General features: G+C 37.0%; 1 protein-coding gene across 1 annotated transcript in view; it reads left to right on the forward strand.

Moving 5' to 3' along the window:
* The window catches only part of PIK3C3 (phosphatidylinositol 3-kinase catalytic subunit type 3), a 152,139-nt gene that overhangs the window by 14,776 nt on the left and 116,381 nt on the right, over positions 1 to 20,982 (forward strand). Inside the window, exon 4 of the mRNA XM_025931079.2 lies at positions 1,240 to 1,369. Coding sequence (XP_025786864.1) covers positions 1,240 to 1,369 — 130 coding nt within the window. The remainder of the gene's footprint in view (positions 1 to 1,239; positions 1,370 to 20,982) is intronic.

Consider the following 20,982-nt stretch of genomic DNA (forward strand, 5'->3'; position numbering starts at 1 on the left):
TGAAGCCACCCAGGCACCCCATAATGTACTGTATTTTAAAAAAAATTATTAAATGTGAGAGTGTGCAAAATGCTTTGGACTTGCCTACTCACTTCCAGTCTTATTTTTTTCCATTGCAGTCATCAGCTTGCTCTTTGAGCTTTGGGAGGATGCTCTTTGATAGACTTTATATTGTTTGAAAGGTCTTGTTTAAAAAACAACAACAACAACAACACTTAAGAAAAAAGAGAACACACTAACAGAAGGACATCTCTAATCCTTCCCTGAAAAAACACTCAGACACTTAATAGTAGCATATTTAAAAAACAGTTGTCTAAATCTCCTTTATGACTTTGCTCAACCTTTACTCTAGATCTTCTTGGTAGCTTTTGAAGGAAATTTGGCCATCAATAATCATATATATAGTTTTTCACTATAAAGCAGGATCTCACCATCCTCAGATTGAATTTTGGCTGTATGTTAAATCTCTTGATTCATAGACATGGGATTTTTTTTCTTATACGAATCTGCATTTGTATTCTGTTTTAGACCTATCTCTTGTGTAAAAGAAGATAGGAGAGAAATCATGATACCTAGTGAAAGGCTGATAATAGCTAACATTTATTGAATACTTCCTGTGTGGCAGGCACGGTTCTAAGTACTTCTTACTTCTACCGATCTATTTAATTTTTCTAACAACTCTGAGATACAGGTACTCTTTATAATCTTATTTTATAGATGAGAAAACTGAGACATAGAGGTTGGGTAATATACCCAAGGTCATGTAGGTAATAGTTGATGGCACTGCTGGGATTCAGATCCCAGCATTTTGACTTCACCTTCTACTGTGCTGAATTGTCACTTAAAGTAGAGAGTTATGTATTCATTTAAATTTGGTTTCAGTTATTATAAATGTGACATTCTTTTATTTGATAGGAATTTGGTCTCTATTATTTCTCAGATCTCCACTGAAATGATGAAATGTGAGTGTGGTCCATTACGGAACTTTCTATTTCTACTCTACTTGTAGGATTTCTGTAATAGTTCTGTGTAGAGGGGAAAAGAATGGCATGTAAAAAAACAGTGTTAACATGGATTTTAGTTGCTTAGTTAATAGCTTTACAACCCACTGGAGGTTTCAGGCTTGGCAAGACAGACATGCATTTTGCTCTGTGGAATTCTCTCTGTTTTAGGAACCTAAACGTCCTATAATGAACTGCATTAATTTACTTCTACCCTGAACACTATCTTTTCGCCTAGCATGTTTCGCCAAGGGATGCACGACTTGAAAGTCTGGCCTAATGTAGAAGCAGATGGATCAGAACCCACAAAAACTCCTGGCAGAACAAGCAGTACTCTCTCAGAAGATCAGATGAGCCGCCTTGCCAAGGTAAACAAGAAATTTGGGTCAGGTGGAAAGTTCTGAATGTGTCTACTATAGTACAAATGACATTATGACTTGTCCGATTATTTTTTAATTTAAATTTAATTTTTTTAAGTTTATTTATTTTGAGAGAGAGAGAGAGAATGAGAGGGATGGAGGGAAAGTAGGGGAGGGGGAGAGAGAGAGGGAAAGAGGATCACAAGTAGGTTCTGCACTGTCAGCGCAGAGCTGACACGGAGCTCAAACTCAGGAACCATGACCTGAGCTGAAATCAAGAATCTGACTAAGGGGCGCCTGGGTGGCGCAGTCGGTTAAGCGTCCGACTTCAGCCAGGTCACGATCTCGCGGTCCGTGAGTTCGAGCCCCGCGTCAGGCTCTGGGCTGATGGCTCAGAGCCTGGAGCCTGTTTCCGATTCTGTGTCTCCCTCTCTCTCTGCCCCTCCCCCGTTCATGCTCTGTCTCTCTCTGTCCCAAAAATAAATAAAAAACGTTGAAAAAAAAATTAAAAAAAAAAAAAAAGAATCTGAGTCTTGATTAACTCACTGAGCCACCCAGGTGCCCCTATTTTAATTTTTAATAAGAATATTATTGAAATAATAATTCACATACCATAAAATTCACCCTTAGAGAATGTATAGTTGAGTTGCTTTTAGTAAATTCACTAAAAGTTGAATATGTAGTCACACTACTATTTAATTTTAGAACATTTTCATCAAATATGTCACCATGCACTGTACCTATTAGTGGTCAATCCCCATTCCCTCTGCTCTTTGGTTCCTGGCAACTACTGATCTACTTTTTATTTCTGTGGATTTTCCTATTCTGGACGTTTCAAAAAATTGAATTATATAATACATAGCCCTTTGTGTTTGAATTCTGTCAGATTTGAAACTGTGGAGCTTTTGGTGATATTTTCAAGATAACCACTTTTTTTTGGTGATATAGTCTTAAAGATGCAGGTGTTACATGCTACAGATTCTTACATTGCTTGCTTGGAGGTAAAGATTCCTTGTATTACTAGCTGGTCTAAATGGCTCTCACACCTCCCCTGTCTCTTTTTTTTGTAAGCAGACTGAATTACTACCTTTTAATTTAAAAAATGCTTCATTTATTTATTTATTTATTATTATTATTATTATTTTTAATTTACATCCAAATTAGTTAGCATATAGTGCAACAATGATTTCAGGAGTAGAGTCCTTAATGCCCCTTACCCATTTAGCCCATCCCCCACCTCCCACAACCCCTCCAGTAACCCTCTGCTTGTTCTCCATATTTAAGAATCTCTTATGTCTTGTCCCCTTCCCTGTTTTTATATTATTTATGCTTCCCTTCCCTTGTGTTCATCTGTTCTGTGTCTTAAAGTCCTCATATGAGTAAAGTCATATGATATTTGTCTTTCTCTAATTCGCTTAGCATAATACCCTGTAGTTCCATCCACGCAGTTGCAAATGGCAAGATTTCATTCTTCTGATTGCCGAGTAATACTCCATTGTATATATATACCACATCTTCTTTATCCATTCATCCATCGATGGGCATTTGGGCTCTTTCCATACTTTGGCTATTGTTGATAGTGCTGCTAGAAACATTGGGGTGCACGTGCCCCTTCGAAACAGCATACCTGTATCCCTTGGATAAATACCTAATAGTGCAATTGCTGGGTCATAGGGTAGTTCTACTTTTAATTTTTTGAGGAACCTTCATACTGTTTTCCAGAGTGGCTGCACCAGTTTGCATTCCCACCAGCAATGCAAAAGAGATCCTCTTTCTCCACATCCTCGCCAGCATCTGTTGTTGCCTCAGTTGTTAATGTTAGCCATTCTGACAGGTGTGAGGTGGTTTCTCATTGTGGTTTTGATTTGTATTTCCCTGATGATGAGAGTGATTTGATCATTTTTTCATGTGTCGGTTGGCCATCTGGATGTCTTCTTTGGAGAAGTGTCTATTCATGTCTTTTGCGTATTTCTTCACCGGATTACTTGTTTTTTGGGTGTTGAGTTTGATAAGTTCCTTACAGATTTTGGATACTAACCCTTTATCTGATATTTCATTTGCAAATATCTTCTCCCATTCCGTCAGTTGTCTTTCCATTTTGCTATTTGTTTCCTTCGCTGTACAGAACCTTTTTATTTTGATGAGGTCCCAATAGTTCATTTTTGCTTTTATTTCCCTTGCCTCTGGAGACGTGTTGAGTAAGAAGTTGCTGTGGCCAAGATCAAAGAGGTTTTTGCCTGCTTTCTCCTCGAGGATTTTGATGGCTTCCTGTTTAATTTAGGTCTTTCATACATTTTGAGTTTATTTTTGCGTATGGTGTAAGAAAGCGGTCCAGGTTCATTCTTCTGCATGTCACTGTCCAGTTTTCCCAGCACCAGTGGCTGAAGAGAATATCTTTATTCCATTGGCTATTCTTTCCTGCTGTGTCAAAGATGAGTTGGCCATACGTCTGTCAGTCCTTTTCTGGGTTCTCTATTCTGTTTCATTGATCTGTCTGTTTTTGTGCCAAAAAATTGTTTTAATGTAGTGTTTTCATTTAGGAAAAAAGGTAGGTTCAATTCTGTGTTTAACTCACAACAATATATCTTATGTGATGAATGTTTGTTCACAAAGCGCTATGCTAGATACTGCTTAAAGATCCTTTTACAATTCTTTTATTAAGAGACTCTCTTTTAATTCTTGCATGTAAATTTCCTTTGCAATCTTGTTCGTGTGGATAACTCTTTAGTGTCTGGAGAAAGTTTTCATGCCAAGCATTTTATAGCTTGTTGTCTCAACCTACATATGGAAGAAATATTAATTATCAAGAATAAGTACTTGCATTGGGTTTGCTTTGTTCTTCAACATAAAATTTTCATTGTCAAGTTCATTCTGTGATTTTTGTATTGCTCTTTTATGGAAAAGTAATGTATGTCATGGTTTCCTCATAAGCTTTTTAAGCAAATTACTGTTGTCAGCTTCCCTCCCCCCATAATTAGAATGTAATTTCTAATTCAGCCACTCATTCTGAGGTTTTGTTTGCATTTTTACATGGGATACAGAAAAGTTCTCAAGCTTTTCATATGTCAGCCTTCTTTTTAAGAGTTTATCTTGGTGATGGACTTTATGCTACACTTTGTGACTTTTATAAACCTGGAACAGTTATAGAAATTTTATCAGAATCAGCTCATTTATAGCATGTGGGTCACAGAAGGTTAAATCTCCAATGCAGGAGGAAGGTAGCATGTGTGGAAGAAGTAAAGCTCTTAAAATTTTTTTCTGTTTGTTTTTTGCGAACAGCAATGTGATGCATATTATGGATGAAATTCCAAATTTGAGGGGGTAACAAGGAGAGTCAAGAAATACATCCATTTTGGTTCTCTTTTAAATGAATTATTTATGTTTCTGTCCATATGTTCCTAATTTTTTTTCTCCAATTATTTTTGTTGGAAGATTCAGATATAATTTTTATAACAGGTGACTATGCCATTTTTCAAAAAGCAGTATATGCAGCATAGGAATTTGTTTGAACTGGACTTCTCTGGATTTGTAAGGTAGCACGATGTTAAGTATTTCTCATTTTTATATTTTGAATTTTATAGTAGGAAAAAAAGATGTGACTTGATAGTGATCAGCTTTTTTTATGATTGAAACAATAACCGCTTAAAGAGTTTTATGGGTTCACATTTATTCTTTTGGTTCTTAGTGCACAGTTGCAACTCTGGAAACGACGACTAAGCATATGCAGAGCAAAATAAGATGTTGGGAAGAAGCTTTCTTAACATGTTTGGTAATTGATAGTAATCATTAACTGTCTAAATTCTTTATATTGAAGAATATGGCAAGTTTGGTCCTACTTTTTTAAGAGATACTAAAATTTTAATGTTGTCTGTATTTCCCAGAGTGGTTAACAGTTTTCAAATAAATTTTTATCCATTAATTTCTAAATCTTTAAAATGGGTGTAAAAATTAATGAGAATAAGCATCTTACAGCCTTTCTGAGGCTATTTGTAAATGAGCTCTTTTCAAAGTTCTTTGCTCCTAACAGAATTGTACTTGTTATTTCTGAGTGGAATGGAAGCTTCAGAACTTGCTACGCTGTGACTTCTTGCTTTAGTGTTACCTCATGTTCCCCAGAGACGAAAGAAAAACTATTAAAACCAGTAATTACTTTTCTTACATGGAAAATACATCGTGTTTGTAGCATTGTTGAAAGAACTGTTCCCTCTTTGAAGGAAGCTCTTTCTTTTTCTTGGCACTTTTGGCTAATGTGTTTCATTCTTTCTGTATAGAAGTTCGTCATGCTGTTTGAGATTTCAAAACCTTTTCAAAGCCTGCTGCTGTGGAGGAAGAACATGTTTTAAAAAATGATGTCTTAGGTTTGATGAAATTGGAAGCTTGGGCACTTGGAAGCACTTTTCAGTGGGAAGAGCACTGTGGTATGAGTCAGAGACTTGGCCATCCCACTGACTCACAGAAAATTTGAGCCCGTAAAATCAGAAGTTTAGAATGGATGATTTCTATGTAGGTCCTGTGTAGCAGCTATTCATACTCTGTTATTTTAAGAATACCGAAATAGCAAATGATCAGGATTGTTTATCTAACTGGATTTTACAGTTATCACTTTAGTAGAGAATAAACATGTGATCATCTATTTGCAGTTGTGAATGAGCTGTGTTCATGTCATTCCTTCTGTGATCTGTATGCCAAAAGTATTATTCCGACCTGCCTAATAGGAATGATATGGCTGTGCTCTTAGATTTTATTTTTGTTGTTGTTTGATTCGTACCTGTTTCTTTAGTTACACCTTTTTCAGGCTGGCTTCCTGAGTCTGTGTCTCTTGTCTCATACCAGAGACAGTATACTTTGTTATTTGTTATACCTGAACTTAAAATTATACTTCCATATTTCTTTTGTTCTGAAAATTGTGCCACAGTAGCTCTTTTCCCCCTTATTCTCCTGCCCCTCTCATTTTTCTGGTTCCACATTAAAAAGTTTGTTCTTTTAGATTGGCATTCTCTTCCACAAAACACTTTGAAGTTGTCTTTGGTGCAGTACATTTTTAAGAACTGGGAAAGAATGTGTATGATTGTGTTTCCATTTGTATACAGTAAGAACAGATTTTAGATATAATACTCAAATTTCTCACACTACCATTTTAAGAAAATAAATAAGTATTCGAGTAGAAGAGACTTAAATGGTTAGAACTGAATGGTTTATTTCTTGTACTTTGATTTTCCAGCCAGTGAATTTACCATGATTGTTTCTAATTGTTGAGAAGGCAGTTGGACTCAGAGTAGATAGGTGCACATAAATCTTAATAATAGCAAAGCATAGTTACCATGCATTGTACCCATGAGCCAAAATAAATAGCACAGAGACAATTTTCAAAATGCAGTGTAAGAAAGTCTATTCAGTTATAGAAGTGCTTCAGTCTTGGCTGCCTGGGGATAATGGGACAATAGGACTGTGAAATGAAGATGAACTACTTAAATGACTTGTGAAAAGATGGTGTTCGATAATTATTAAGCAAAGAACCTCAAACTCCAGCTGGACTAAATATTTTTATTCTCACTTATTGCTTGCTTAACTATGAAGTTTGTATTATAACTGCAATATGAATAACTGAAGTTTAAAAGCCTGATTTTTAGGTTGAATATTTTTAAAAGTCAAACCCTTTCAGAGGGAGTTTAGTGGAATTAACGTCTCTAATGATTTTACATCATTTTGTGAACATGCCTAGTTTTCCTTTGAGGAAACGCTTGTGAGAAAAGGAAACAAATTGGAAGTCTTCAGTTTGGTTCTTATTTTTTAAAAGTTGGATTTCTTAGACTTAGCAGGGAATAGGGAGAAATGAACTCATTAAAATATACTCCTCTCCCATCCATTTCTTCCTAATTATCTTTTCTACCCCAGCTCTACATTTTCCTATTTAATATTTACAAGTATAGTATCTTTCTGTTTGAATTGATTTGTGAAAATAATCAAAGGCCAGACTTCTGGAGCATTTATTCTACTTTCATTGTCCATGACCCAGCCTTTTAATGATTGTGGGCCTTACTTGAGCAAATTTGCCCATTGTTCCCATCTGCTGCGTTTTTCAGCTTGTCATATTTTAAGAGTTTTATGACTAGGATGCATATCCACCTGGGGTTTTGGATGTGACTACCAAGCTTCAGTGTTTGATTTATATTTGAATCCATGTCTTTAGACATGAAAGGTTAGTGCAAAAGCATGCCTCTCCACTGTCTCCTTTTCATTTTAGCAGCTCTGCTTGATGCCTTTGGAATGTGCTTTAGTTTCTGTCAATTTGATTAAGAGGAGGCAAAGAGAAAGTAACCCACTAGATGAAAAATGCTTTGTGGTCTGTGTGACACAGATAGGTTGGGGAAAGTTGAGTGTATAGGTGAGCATTGTGACAGTGAAGTTGTGGTAAAGTGAGGTGATGTTTCAGGCTGACCCTAACATTGTCTGCATGGAGTCATTCTGGGTCCAGGGTCCAGACTTCAGGTCTATAGCAGTAGGATCTGGATATTTTTAGTTCATTCAGGAGCAGTTAGTATCTTGAGAATAGGCTCATGCCAATCAATTTAAAGAGTTATAATCTAGAGTTGTACTGTCTAAAATAATAGCCATAATTCACAACTAGCAATTTAAGTTAATAAAAATTAAATAAGATTAAAAATTCAGTTGCTCTGTTACCATAATCACATATCTAAGTGTTCAATTGCCACATGTGGCCAGCAGCTATTGAACAGTGCAGATATGGAATATTTCCATTATTGCCAAATGGTCTGTTGGATAACACTGGTCTAGAGTGCCAATTTACTAATTTGTAATGGGCTGGTAACCATATTATTATCTTTCTGGTAACCATGTAACTTGTATCTGCTACCCAGGACACCATTTTTTTTTCCTTTTTTTTTTTTTTTTTAACGTTTATTTATTTTTGAGACAGAGAGAGACAGAGCATGAATGGGGGAGGGTCAGAGAGAGGGAGACACAGAATCCGAAACAGGCTCCAGGCTCTGAGCTGTCAGCACAGAGCCCGACGTGGGGCTTGAACTCACGGACCGCGAGATCATGACCTGAGCCGAAGTCGGACGCTTAACCGACCCAGGCGCCCCATGGACACCATTTTTTAAGGTACCTTGGAAATTAAATTAGTCTTCAGGAGATTGTTGATTTCTTAATGAGCCATAAAGGAGCTAAGCCTGAAGGAGCTAGAAAGTTCTGTAAGTCATTTCAATTTGGGGAAATCTTAAAAGGACTTTCTCTCTTGACATTAACTTTTTAGTTGCAGCATTACTTGAATATGCTGTCTACACTGCGTCTTTTGAGTAAACGTTGACAAATTATCATGGTTACAAAATAATCTTTTAAAATTGAGACCAAGGTAACAAATTTTCTGCTGACATAATTTCGTGAAGTGGGATTGAGGCTATTTATTTTAGATTATTGTATAGTACTCTTTGACCTGCTGAAACATTTGCCCTTGAAAGAAAATAGTTTACATTGAATGCATTACATTGCATGGGTACTAGTCTAGAGGCTTTAATTAGAGGAGCTCACTGAGATTTTTATTTCAAGTATATGGAAAAGTCCTCTTTTTTAAAAATGTTTTTATAAAACTAAATTTAGGGGCGCCTGGGTGGCGCAGTCGGTTAAGCGTCCGACTTCAGCCAGGTCACTATCTCGCGGTCCGTGAGTTCGAGCCCCGCGTCAGGCTCTGGGCTGATGGCTCAGAGCCTGGAGCCTGTTTCCGATTCTGTGTCTCCCTCTCTCTCTGCCCCTCCCCCGTTCATGCTCTGTCTCTCTCTGTTGCAAAAATAAATAAACGTTGAAAAAAAAAAATTAAAAAAAGAAAAAAAAAACTAAATTTATTCAATGTAAGGGACTTTATTCTAAGATTGTGTTCTTTCTGTGCTGTTGAGTATTAAAATGACCCTCATTTGACAGTAGCATTTAAAAAATGACTATGCTTGGCAAAATAAGATTTGGGAACATCTATAACTGTAAAAAAATTCAGTTGACATGCTATATTATATTGGTTTCAGGTGTACAACATGGTGATTTGGCATTTATATACTTTGTGAAATGCTCACCACGATAAGTGTCGTTACCATCTGTCACTATATAGTTATTATAGCATTATCTGTCTCTATCTCCATCAGCATCACCTCCTGTACTGAAGGCACACTGCTGTATGTTGGAGACAAAAAAAAAGTTATTGGGTTGATGCTGTCATTATTCATAGTGCCATTATGAGTAATAATAACTAATAATGATAATCAGCTTGCATGTATAAAATGTTTAATGTCTATAAAGCCCTTTAGCATAGATTGAGAACTAAAATGGAGAAGTGGTAAAAATCATGGCTTTGGAGACTGTTTTTCATTCAGATTTCAGTTGTCTTTTGTTTAGTTGTGATCTTAGATTAACTACTTAACTTTGTCTAAGCCATGAAATCCTCATCTGCACAATAGAAATAATACTTACACCTACTTTCTTCAGTTATTGTGAAGACTAAATCTAAATGAGATAAAATAATTAAGGATTTTGCATATTGCCAGGCATCACTGAGCATTAATAAATATTAGCTCTTGTTATTACTTTATCTTATGTGCCTTCATTTGATTCTAATGAGTGTAATGATTAGACACTGTACATATTAGAAAATGTACCAGACATTGTTTTTAAACTAATGAAAAGATGGAGGCTTAGAGAAGTTAAGTGATTTGCTTTAAGGTGTCGTGTTAATAAGTTGAATCTGGACCTAAAATCAGGTCTTTAAATTCTTCATGTAAATGTGTTTCCAAAGGTAATTATCTTGCTTTCTTAAGATTTAAAACTTGTGAAGGATTTTTTTTGTATGGAGAATATGTTTTTCTTATCAGGAAGATTAGAATTGAAAATAGAAGAGACAGAGGGAGTAAGAAACTGTATATATCTGGAGGTACTCACTCAGGTATGGCATAAAAAAAGATGGTGCCCAGGAACTTAGTAAACAGTGACTTGCCTGTGGTCAGTACCTATGACAAATGTGTGCCATGAAGGAACTAGAGTTATAAATGAGACTTGTGACTTCAGTTGTTACCAATGCATAAGTAACAGTCACTCTTAAGATTTCTTTCACCCATAGACCTCAAACAGCTAAGGCTTAAGAGGAAAGGAAACACGATAGTGAAGAGGATAAGTGTTGTTCAAAGAAACAATATGGTAGGAACTTCAGGGTGCAGATGCATGTGAGAATCCTTTGCTAAAGATAAAAGAAGGAAACAGATACTGATAAACTTGTGAAAACATTTCAGAGCTGTGGAGAGGAAGGTGCTGATAGTTTCTTTATGTGATCACAAAAAATGATACAGCTAGAAAGTTATTAGTGGTAATGAAGTCTCATTTGTGCAGCCCACGCTTTTGTCAAAGTATTGCTTGATCACTGGGTAATTTTTTAGAAGATTAAGGAAAAAAGTTGTGGCTTCTCTAGCATTAAGTTATTATCAATATGAAGGAACCAGTTGGTGAAAGGGGAATAATAGGAAGTTTGGAAGAAACTAAGGATGTCTCATTATACCTTGAGATTGCAGTTATAGCCAAGGAATGGGATATTGGATCAAGAGTGGGGTTAAGAAAACAATTTCAACTAGAATGGAGAAGGGCAAGACATTCTGGCAATTTGAGAATCTAAAAAGGAAGACAGCCCCAGAGAATCAGTGATTCTCAAGAGGTGATTTGGGCTGGGCATAAGAAGGATTTATGACAGGAATTGTTTTGAAGAAAAAGTCCCTAAAGATAATAATATTTATATTTAAAATATATTTTAATAAATATATAAATAAAAATATATTTAAATAAATACATATTTAAAATATATTTTAAATATAAATATTGTTTTGTTTTGAAGGCACTTAAAGCACTGAAGCACTTGAAGTAGGTCTATGTGAGACAACCTAATTGAATTAGTTGAGTTTTATCTCCTTCATCAAAATGTTCTTTAGCCTAAGGGAGTTAACCAAGTAAGTTAAGTGGTAATTGAACCCTAAGAGTGGTGAGAAGAAGTAGTAGAAGGCACTCACAGACTGTAGATTAATTCAGTTTTCCCAGCCCTGCCAGGTTAAATGCCTGGGTTTTAAAATTACGTATGTGTACAGTTATGTTTTTAATTTTTATTTTAAAACAATTCAAATAAAAATAATACTGTAATGGACATCCATGTATTCATTGTTAAGATTGAACATTCAACATTTGCCTTGTATCACAGTGTTTTAAAAAAGGATGAAAAAAACCACAGATACTTGTTAAAACTTCCCTCATTTTTTTTGTTTGTAATTTGCTTTTTTTAAATTTTTTTTTAAATTTTTTTTTTCAACGTTTATTTATTTTTGGGACAGAGAGAGACAGAGCATGAACGGGGGAGGGGCAGAGAGAGAGGGAGACACAGAATCTGAAACAGGCTCCAGGCTCTGAGCCATCAGCCCAGAGCCTGACGCGGGGCTCGAACTCACGGACCGCGAGATCGTGACCTGGCTGAAGTCGGATGCTTAACCGACTGCGCCACCCAGGCACCCCTGTAATTTGCTTTTTTAAGCTTAATGCTGTTTTTGAAATTTATCCATGTCAATATATGTAGCTTGAGTTCTTTCATTTAAACTCTTGTGTAGTATACCATTGGATGAATAAATCAGTTTATTTGTTCTCCCAACAATTTCAGCTTTTTGTATTATTAATAGGGCTAAAGTGAATGTCACTTATTGCCCACAAGTGATTTCTTTACTATAGATATCTAGGAGTGAAGTTGTTGGATTTCAAAGATTAACATCCATACATTTTCTGTTCCATTTATTTCTAAATTTCAGGTAGTTTTTGTTGCTATTGTATATATTTTCTAAGGAGTGTATTTTTAGATTGGTAAAAAGGAATTTGGAATAACATTGATTCCTGTTTATTGACCTTATGTTCAGCAACAATTCTGAACTCATTGTTTCTAATAGTTTGTCTGATAGTTCTTTTGACTTTTCTATGTGATAATCATCTTAAAAAGTTTTAATTTCTTTCATTTATGTTTTTCTTGTATGACTGGTACATGAAGCTCTGGTGTAGTGCCTAACAGAAACAGTAGTAGAGGCATCCTTGTGTTCCTCCCGACTTTAGTGAAAATGCTTCTTACATTTAACCATTTGATAAGATGTTGGTTACCATTTCCTCGTATATTTTTTAAAAATCAGGTTAAGAAGGTCCTCTTTTACATTACCAAAGCTCTATGCGATGCATGAGTGTTGAAACTTACCAAAAAATTTTGGGGATCCTTTTACCAAATGTTTTTTTCAAAGCAGTTAGTGTAGAAGGCCTGAGGGCTGCTATTTTTATGAGGTCCTGCCTACAATGTTGGCCCTTGGCTGATGTTTGAGAACTTGGCTTCTGAAACATTACCTAGCTGGTATAGATGTATAACTGTACCTAGGCTGTCTGTACATTGTGATTGATGGTGAACACCTGCTTTCTTCCTAGGAGTCTAGAACTTTGGTAGGTGATAGCAGAGAATGCCTGTGTGACTAGCCCTCTATAAAAACTTCTAATCTCAGTCTCAGTGGGCTTTCTTAGGCTGCATTTTCCTTGCTAGAGAAAGAAGCATACCCAAGTATGTTTCTTTTTGGGCAGGGGAAGGAAGGTATAGGAAGCCTGTGTATGGACTTTTCCAGACTCTGACTTTTCTGTTTCCCTTACTGAACCATCTAGCTGTATATTCTTACTGTGTTGCTATAATAAATCTTAGCTGTGATTACAACTGCCTCTGAGTCCTGTGAATTTGTCTACTGATTTTGGGGACCCTTGATAACACTCAATAATGTAATGGATTACACTAATAGGTATTCCGTGTTAAACTGTTCTTGCATTCTTAGAATAGATCCTGTTTCATCATGATACGGGTTTTTTAAATTCCTTGACTCATTTTGCTAATTTTATGCTGAAGTTTTGCATCTATATTTATAAGTAAGAATTGCCTATAACTTTCCTTTCTTTAACTTTATTGCTCTAATTTTACTATCATGGTCATACTGATCTTAGCACGTTTTGTGGATCCAGATTATGAAACCACTTGAGTTTGAAAAAGGGGAATAAAGGGGGAAGAATCACTCTACCTAATATTAAGGCATACGTATGTTTGTGATAAATAATGTATTATTCTTTTTTTGTGTGATTTCTTGATTTATGTTTAATGTTTTTGTATTGTTATATTTTGAAATAGTTGTTTTATTTTCAATAACATACTACCTGAATTTCAGACAGATGTATTCCAGTTTGCTATGATTATTGATTTTAGCTTTCATTGGATTGTAATTGTAGATTGGAAACTCATCTCTTACGAGACTTACCTTTCTAAGTTGTTATACCTATTTTACTGTTACTTCATATGTTTTAGCTGTTTGTTGTGGGAGGATTTTCAGTTTTTCTTAGTCTTCACATTATTGAAATTGGAACTCAAACCCAATGTTACTTGCTTATCTGCTGTTACCGTTAGATGAATGTAGAGAACAGAAGAGCTATTTTGGAAAACTGAGATTGGGAAATGTTTGGGGTTTTAGAAATATGATTTAAGAAAGGAGTTTGTGATAGGCTGGACATCATTTCTTGTTACAGATTTGAGGACAGATTATCAAATTGATGATTTAAATGTGTACTTGCATAATGGTATTCTCTGGTTAGATTTTAGAGACATGAGAAACATGGAATTATCCATGGAGATGGTTTGAAAAATGAAGGCATTGCCTTTTATTTTATGCTTTTAAAATTAATAGAACTATCAAAACTGATGGAAGATTTAAATAGTAATGAGATACATTATAACTAGGTAGAAAGACTGGCAGTCAAAACCCCTGATTTATAGCTCTCACAGTTCATTGCATAACCAGCTATTTCTGCATTTGTAGATGTTTTTCATTGATAAAAAGTGGTCAGTTGGACTCTATTCTCTCTGTTTTTATAGAAATCATAAAAATGCCTTTATTATTGTGATTGTTATCATCATCATCACAATGAAAAACAAACAATTGAAACTTGACCACATAGTAATGAATACAGTAGAAGTATTGTCATGCTCTCAAAGAAAATGAGAACCCCATTTATGTATTTTGTCTATAATAATGTACTTTAGGGGCACCTGGGTGGCTCAGTCGGTTAAGCATCTGACTTTGGCTCAGGTCATGATCCCAGGGTTCGCAGTTCCAGCCCCGCTTCTGGCTCTGTGCTGACAGCTCAGAGCCAGGGGCTTGCTTCAGATTCTGTGGGGGAGGGGCAGGGAAATCTCTGTCTCTGTCTCTTTCAAAAATAAATAAACATTAAAAAAATTATTGGGGCGCCTGGGTGGCGCAGTCGGTTAAGCGTTCGACTTCAGCCAGGTCACGATCTCGCGGTCCGTGAGTTCGAGCCCCGCGTCAGGCTCTGGGCTGATGGCTCGGAGCCTGGAGCCTGTTTCCGATTCTGTGTCTCCCTCTCTCTCTGCCCCTCCCCCGTTCATGCTCTGTCTCTCTCTGTCCCCAAAATAAATAAACGTTGAAAAAAAAAAATTAAAAAAAAAAATTATAATAATGTACTTTAGTGACAAGAAAACAGCAAAGCCAAAAAACTCCTATTTTTAAATGTTTACGTTTTGGGGGAAGGAAAACAGTGGTCAGAAGTGTTAATGGAAAAATTTCTTACTTTAAAAATGAAAAAACAGAATCCTGCTATAAAATTTCAGTTAGGCAGAAGCATCTCACTTTGGCTTATTTCCTTCCTTAGATCTTTTGTAAATGACAGTAATAAACAACAGAATTATGATGACAGCTGCTGAAATTACTCAAGGCTATGGAACATTTTCAGTGGCACCACTGACATCATCAAAAATACCTCTTAAGCACAGGTTTTTATATAAATAATACGTGTAACTTTTATAAACATACCTTATATGATTTGATTCTGTGTTGCTGTTCTTTTTTGTCATAAAAGGAAGATTTGGGAATCTCTTCTAAATTTGGTAGATGGTATATATGGTAGAATCTAATGCTATATGGTAGAATCTTCTTTATCAATCACTTTGGTTTGCTTACTGTTGTCTGAGACTGTCAAAGCTTTTAGATTTGTCTTGAAAGCAAGGGTAGCAAGTAGACTAAATTAGTTTTTGTCAGTGTAAGATTGAGCCCTAAAAGAATATTGATTGATGTTCTATAAATCTGTTGTCTGTCTTGACGGCGATAGTTTCTGCCAGAAAAATAGGAAGTAACATGCTTTTAAGAGCAGATTAATCTCTGAGAAATTTAACCAAATGAAACTTTTATGATGCAAAAGCTACTCTTCCTAAATAAGACTTACATGTAAAATTTCAAAGTAAAATTGAAGATTTGTAGCTAAGATATCGTTAATCAGGAAGACAGAAGAAACTTCTGCTTCCTAAGAAAAAATACATCAGTGTGTGTGCTGAGTCTCTAACACACATACACAGCTGCTTTTTTAATCTCAGTAGTTCACATGAATTCATATATACAACTGTATTTGGTCTTGAATTATAAATTACTATGGTTTGTATTTGATTTGATACAGGTAGGACGCATCATCTTATGTTTATGGAAGAATTGTACGTTTTAACAATAGAAATTTATGAGCCATGGTGCATCATGTGAATGCATTAGCTGGCCTATAATGGTATTCTGTTCAATGAATATTTATTAATTTAGCTCCGTTCCAATCTAGGCTCAGGGAATTGTTAGAGTTGAAAGAGTTATATTTTGGCCTTTACGTTGAGGGAATTTAGAGGAAGAAGATACAAGATAGTTGAATTAAACACCATTTATATAATCATGCAGGAGAAAAATAGTCTTGTGTCTGGTAGTAGCAAGCACTTTTATTGGTCAATATTCTCATAACTGTTTCAAGACAGAAATTTTGATCTTTTCACATAGGTTCTGTGAATCTGAAAGTTTTCTGTGTAGTGACGGAGCAGAGTAGGTTTTTTCATTTGTTTAATATTCCAGTGGCAGGGGAAAAAACACAACTTCACCATTTTTTCCCCCTTATATCCCCTAGAGAGCATATGTGTATCTGGCCCAGGCATCATCTATCATATAGCTCCTGTTTTTTGGGGGGTAGGAAATTCATTTATTTCTAAGAGTCCTTGTAAAGTTTCTTGACATGAGTAAGGTTTGATACATAAAACCTATAAATTTCTCTATATAGGGGTTTTTAGTAAACTACATATTGAAAAATAGTAGTTTTTAATTTACACAGTTCTTTACTTGGACCTAGTTGAAAGGCTTTTGGAAGAAATAATTTGAGAGAGAACAATTATGTTAATGCCTGGTTTCTATTTTAGGTGATCAAATTAAATTATTCTGCTAGGTCTTTAAAAAAATTTTTTTTAATGTTTATTTTTTGAGAGAGAGAGAGATACAGAGCACAAGCAGGGGAGGGGCAGAGAGAGAGGGAGACACAGAATCCGAAGCAGGCTCCAGGCTCTGAGCTGTCAGCACAGAGTCTGATGCAGGGCTCGAACTCACGAACCGTGAGATCATGACCTGAGCTGAAGTCAGACGCTTACCAACTGAGCCACCCAGGCACCCTTGTGATTTTTATTAAATTGGGATCATATTGTCTGTGTGTTTAATTGAGTCCCATTCTTGCACTTAATGTGTGTTTTAAAAATTGTTCCAGGTCATTTAAGAGACTTCTACCACATGATTTTTTTTTTTTTTTAAGTTTATTTATTTTGAGAAGGAGAGCCTGAGCAGGGGAGGGGCAGAGAGAGAGGGAGAGAGAGAATACCAAGCAGGCTCCACACTGTCAGCACAGAGTCCAGTATGGGGCTTGAATTCAACGAACTGTGAGATCATTACCTGTGCTGACAATTAAGAGTCAGAGGTTCAATCGACCTAGCCACCCAGGTGCCCTTCTACAACATGATTTAAAAAAATTTTTTTTTTTAAGTTATATATTTATTTTGAGAGAGAGAGAGAGAGTGCATGCAGGAGGGGCAGAGAGAGAGAGGGAGAGAGAGAATCCCAAGCAGGCTCCACACTGTCCACGCAAATCCTGATGTGGGGCCTGAATTCAAGAACCACAAGATCATTATCTGAGTGAAAACAAGAGTCGGATGCTTAACCGATTGGACTACTCAGGCACCCACCCCTCTAATGAAGTTTGGGGTGATGGTGGGGTTCGTGGGGTCCAGAGCCAATGACCAAGAAAATTCTTGAAGATGTCTTTGGTGAAAAAAGGTGATTTTATTAAACCATGGGGATAGCACCCATTGGCAGGAAGAGCTACACTGTAAGTGTGGCGGGGGGAGGGTGGGTTTGTGGGGGTGGTGGTGACCATTTTATGGTGTTGGGGGAGAGGGGGTTTCCAAAGAGACTTTGACATGCTAAAGACTTACTGGAGGCCTAACTGTGGTCAAGCTAAGGTTGTTTTTCCCTCTAGCAAAGCATTAACATTGAGACAGTAGGGAGTTCCTGGACTTTAGGCTATGATGGATGGGATTGCCTTTTTCTGGTAAACTGATGGAGACTCTTATGAGTTTAACCATTTGTTTTTTGTCCTTTCCCATTTTTGGGTAGCCATGAATGTCCAAGAGATATCATACTGTCCCACCTGGGAGGGAAGGTGCTGTTAGCCTGCACCTTGCCCTCAGCTTGCCCCATGCTCCCTCATCACCTCTACAACATGATTTTTAAAGACTACAGGAATTTGCATGCTGTGGATGGATATGCCATAATGAATTTCAGCAGTCCTCTATGGTTGAATATTCAAAATGTTTGTGAATCTGTGCTGTTGTAAAGCCATTATCCACTTTAAATTTTCTGTTGGCTTGAAAATAAAAAAGGAGGATTTTTCTGAGTCATATTTAGATTGCTAATTTGATTTGCTCATATACTATATTTCCATGTCATCAGACATAGTCATAAGGTATATGTGGGTGCTTAAAATCAGGATTAAAGTTTGGTGTACATCTTTGAATTCTTTTATTTTATCAGTTATATTCTGTCTTAGGTGTTCATCTTGTTTTCCAGCTACATACTAAACTCTTTATGCAATCATGTCATCCCTAATGTTGCAGGATTTTTTACCTCAGCACCCAGGTTCTATTGTCTCGCCACTTCAAAGAATGAAGAGATGGACACACACTAAAATTAGCTGCATGCAAAAGTTTATTAAAGTATGAGATCAGAAAGGAGGAATAGTATGAACCTCTCTTTACAGAGAGGGGGCATCTGAAAATGAATGTCTGAGACTATAGGAAAGGGACTTCGTATTTGTTCCAAATACTCGGAGCCCAGGAAGAGACCAGCTACAAGCACTCGGGAATCAGAAAAGACTGTTTATTTCGCACCTGTGCTGGCCAGTGGGGTCACTTCCAAGGGCTGAGCCTCCATTTTGGGTTTTACTAATCTTTTATACATATGTGATTCCAGGTTGGGTGGGACTAGTATAGTCAAGCTTCTGGTTCCTGGCTGCTCGCTGATGCAAGAAAGAGGCAAGCAAGATTGCAGAAGCCAGAAGCATGCAAGGGGAGTATCTGGCCTCAGACATCTTGCTGGCTCTTCTTACTTGCTTTTACCAGCTTTCCTTCTCATGTTTTATAAGGTTTTCGTTGGCCTCTTTCCTTTCCCCTTGTTCCTTCTCAGACTCTATCCTTATTGGCTTGGTAACTCTAAATGCCTAGTCATTCCTTTTTAATTGGGTTTTTGTTGTATGAGGGGTGGTCTGTGGCCATACTGTTCCTTGTGGGTCATTTATGGTCTACTTATTTTTAGTCAGGTCTTTTGTCATAGAGAAGCCTGAGGTGGGGAGGAAGAGGGGGGCAAAGGGGAGGGGTAAGTGGTGTCTGTCACATTCTCAGGAGGAACTTTATGTCTGAGGGATTTTGCTCTAGATCCAAAGCTCCCAGCATTGTTTTAAAACGTGCATTTTTTCCCCCACCCAGGGACCTCAGGTCCTAACCTTTCCCTCTCTGCCTATTTTATCCTATCATTGCCTATCATATTAATAAATAAAAGTAATCCCCTTTCATGGCACTTGTGAACTTAAGCCATGTATCTGATATTGTTTGATAAATACATGTTGATTGATGTCTTTTGTAAAGATAAAGTAGGTGTATGGATATGGAAGAAATTGGCCAAGGAATATTTGTAAAGCAGAAATCCTTTCTCTCCATTTTCCTTGTGAGTGAGTCTCTTCCTCCTCCTCCTCACAGATTCCTGGGCGGACTTGAAATAAACATTGCTTTTTAGTCCTTATTCTTTCCTTTCCCTCTTTAGGCTTTAAGTGTAGTATCTACTATAAGGAAAAATCTAGATATTGATGAACCTCAAGAAAGCAGATTCCCAGTAAGCGTCTTATGTATATATAGATCTTTCTACCCTCCACCTTAAAGATAACTTGATTTATTTAATTAAATGTTCACTGAGGACTACCTTCCTCCTGTTTCTTTAATGCCTGAGCATATCAAGCTTATTTTAATGCCAACAGCCATTTCCTCTGCCCTGGAGGTTTCATTCTTTTTGTTTGGCTGATTCCTTTATGTTTCAAGTGCCTGCTTAAATGTTAGGTGCTTGAGAAGCCTTCTTAAGACTACCTATTATTTTGTGTCACAGCACCCTGTTCAGTACTTTTACATCAGTGTGTCAATTTGTTGATACACATATAGACATTTACCATATGATTGACTCACCCCTTCCTACCCTTAAGTTCTAGGAGGGCAGGAACTTGCTTCTGTTGTTCAATATTCTGTGCTTCCCTCCAGAGCAGAGGACCTAATGGAAGTTTGTAACTTACAATAGCAATCAAGTGCTATATATTTATGTTGAGAGTATATAAATGTTATGCCCAGAATTCATGATCCCCCAAAACCACCAGGGAGCCAAGTCCCATGCAAAAGCAAAAGAGCCTAATTCGAGCTAGCTCGAGCTCGAGCTCAATCCCCTACCTGCACCAACGCAGTGGTGAGATACCGGGGAGAGAGAGCGAGAGTTTCAAAAGCACGAAGGTTTTATTGGGGTCTAGGGGCAGTTGGTGAGGTAATGGCTGTGGCCTCAGCAGATTGGCTGGGGAAGGGTCGGAGTCCTGTAACGCAGGTCGCTGGGGCGTGTTTTGATCTGGAAGTTTGAACGGGTGAGTGGGAGGTTACTCAAGGAGAGGAGGCGTGGTCAAGGTGAAGGACACAGAACAAGATGGAGTACGCAGGCGTAGGCCCGCCCTTTCAATAAATACTACGGAAAAGTGACCCAATGGCATGAATCATTCTTCTCTTCAGTTTCCTTTTGAGTGTTACCCCTTTCTCTGATACCGTGTTTCCCATCCACTCCCCACAAGTCTGAAGCAGAATTCTGAAGTATACAAACATTTGTTTTCCATCTATCACCCTTTTACATTAGAAGGCTTTTCAACAGATATATTCATTGAGTAAGTGCTAGGTTCTATCAACCCTCATAGTTTTAGCACTCAGGAAGCTTATAGTCTAATAGAGCAGATAGAAATATATCTAGTAAAACAGATAAGGAGAGATGAACGGTGAGTTGTGATCACAAAGTCGGTATTCCCAGGGATGACTGTCAGATTTGGCATTTGTTTTCCCAACTGTTCTTAGTTCATATGCAGGGCAGCAAATTGGCCTA

The sequence above is a fragment of the Puma concolor genome, chromosome D3 (assembly GCF_028749965.1).
Source record: "Puma concolor isolate L17-30 chromosome D3, mPumCon1.1.hap2, whole genome shotgun sequence".
Lineage (NCBI taxonomy): Eukaryota > Metazoa > Chordata > Mammalia > Carnivora > Felidae > Puma > Puma concolor.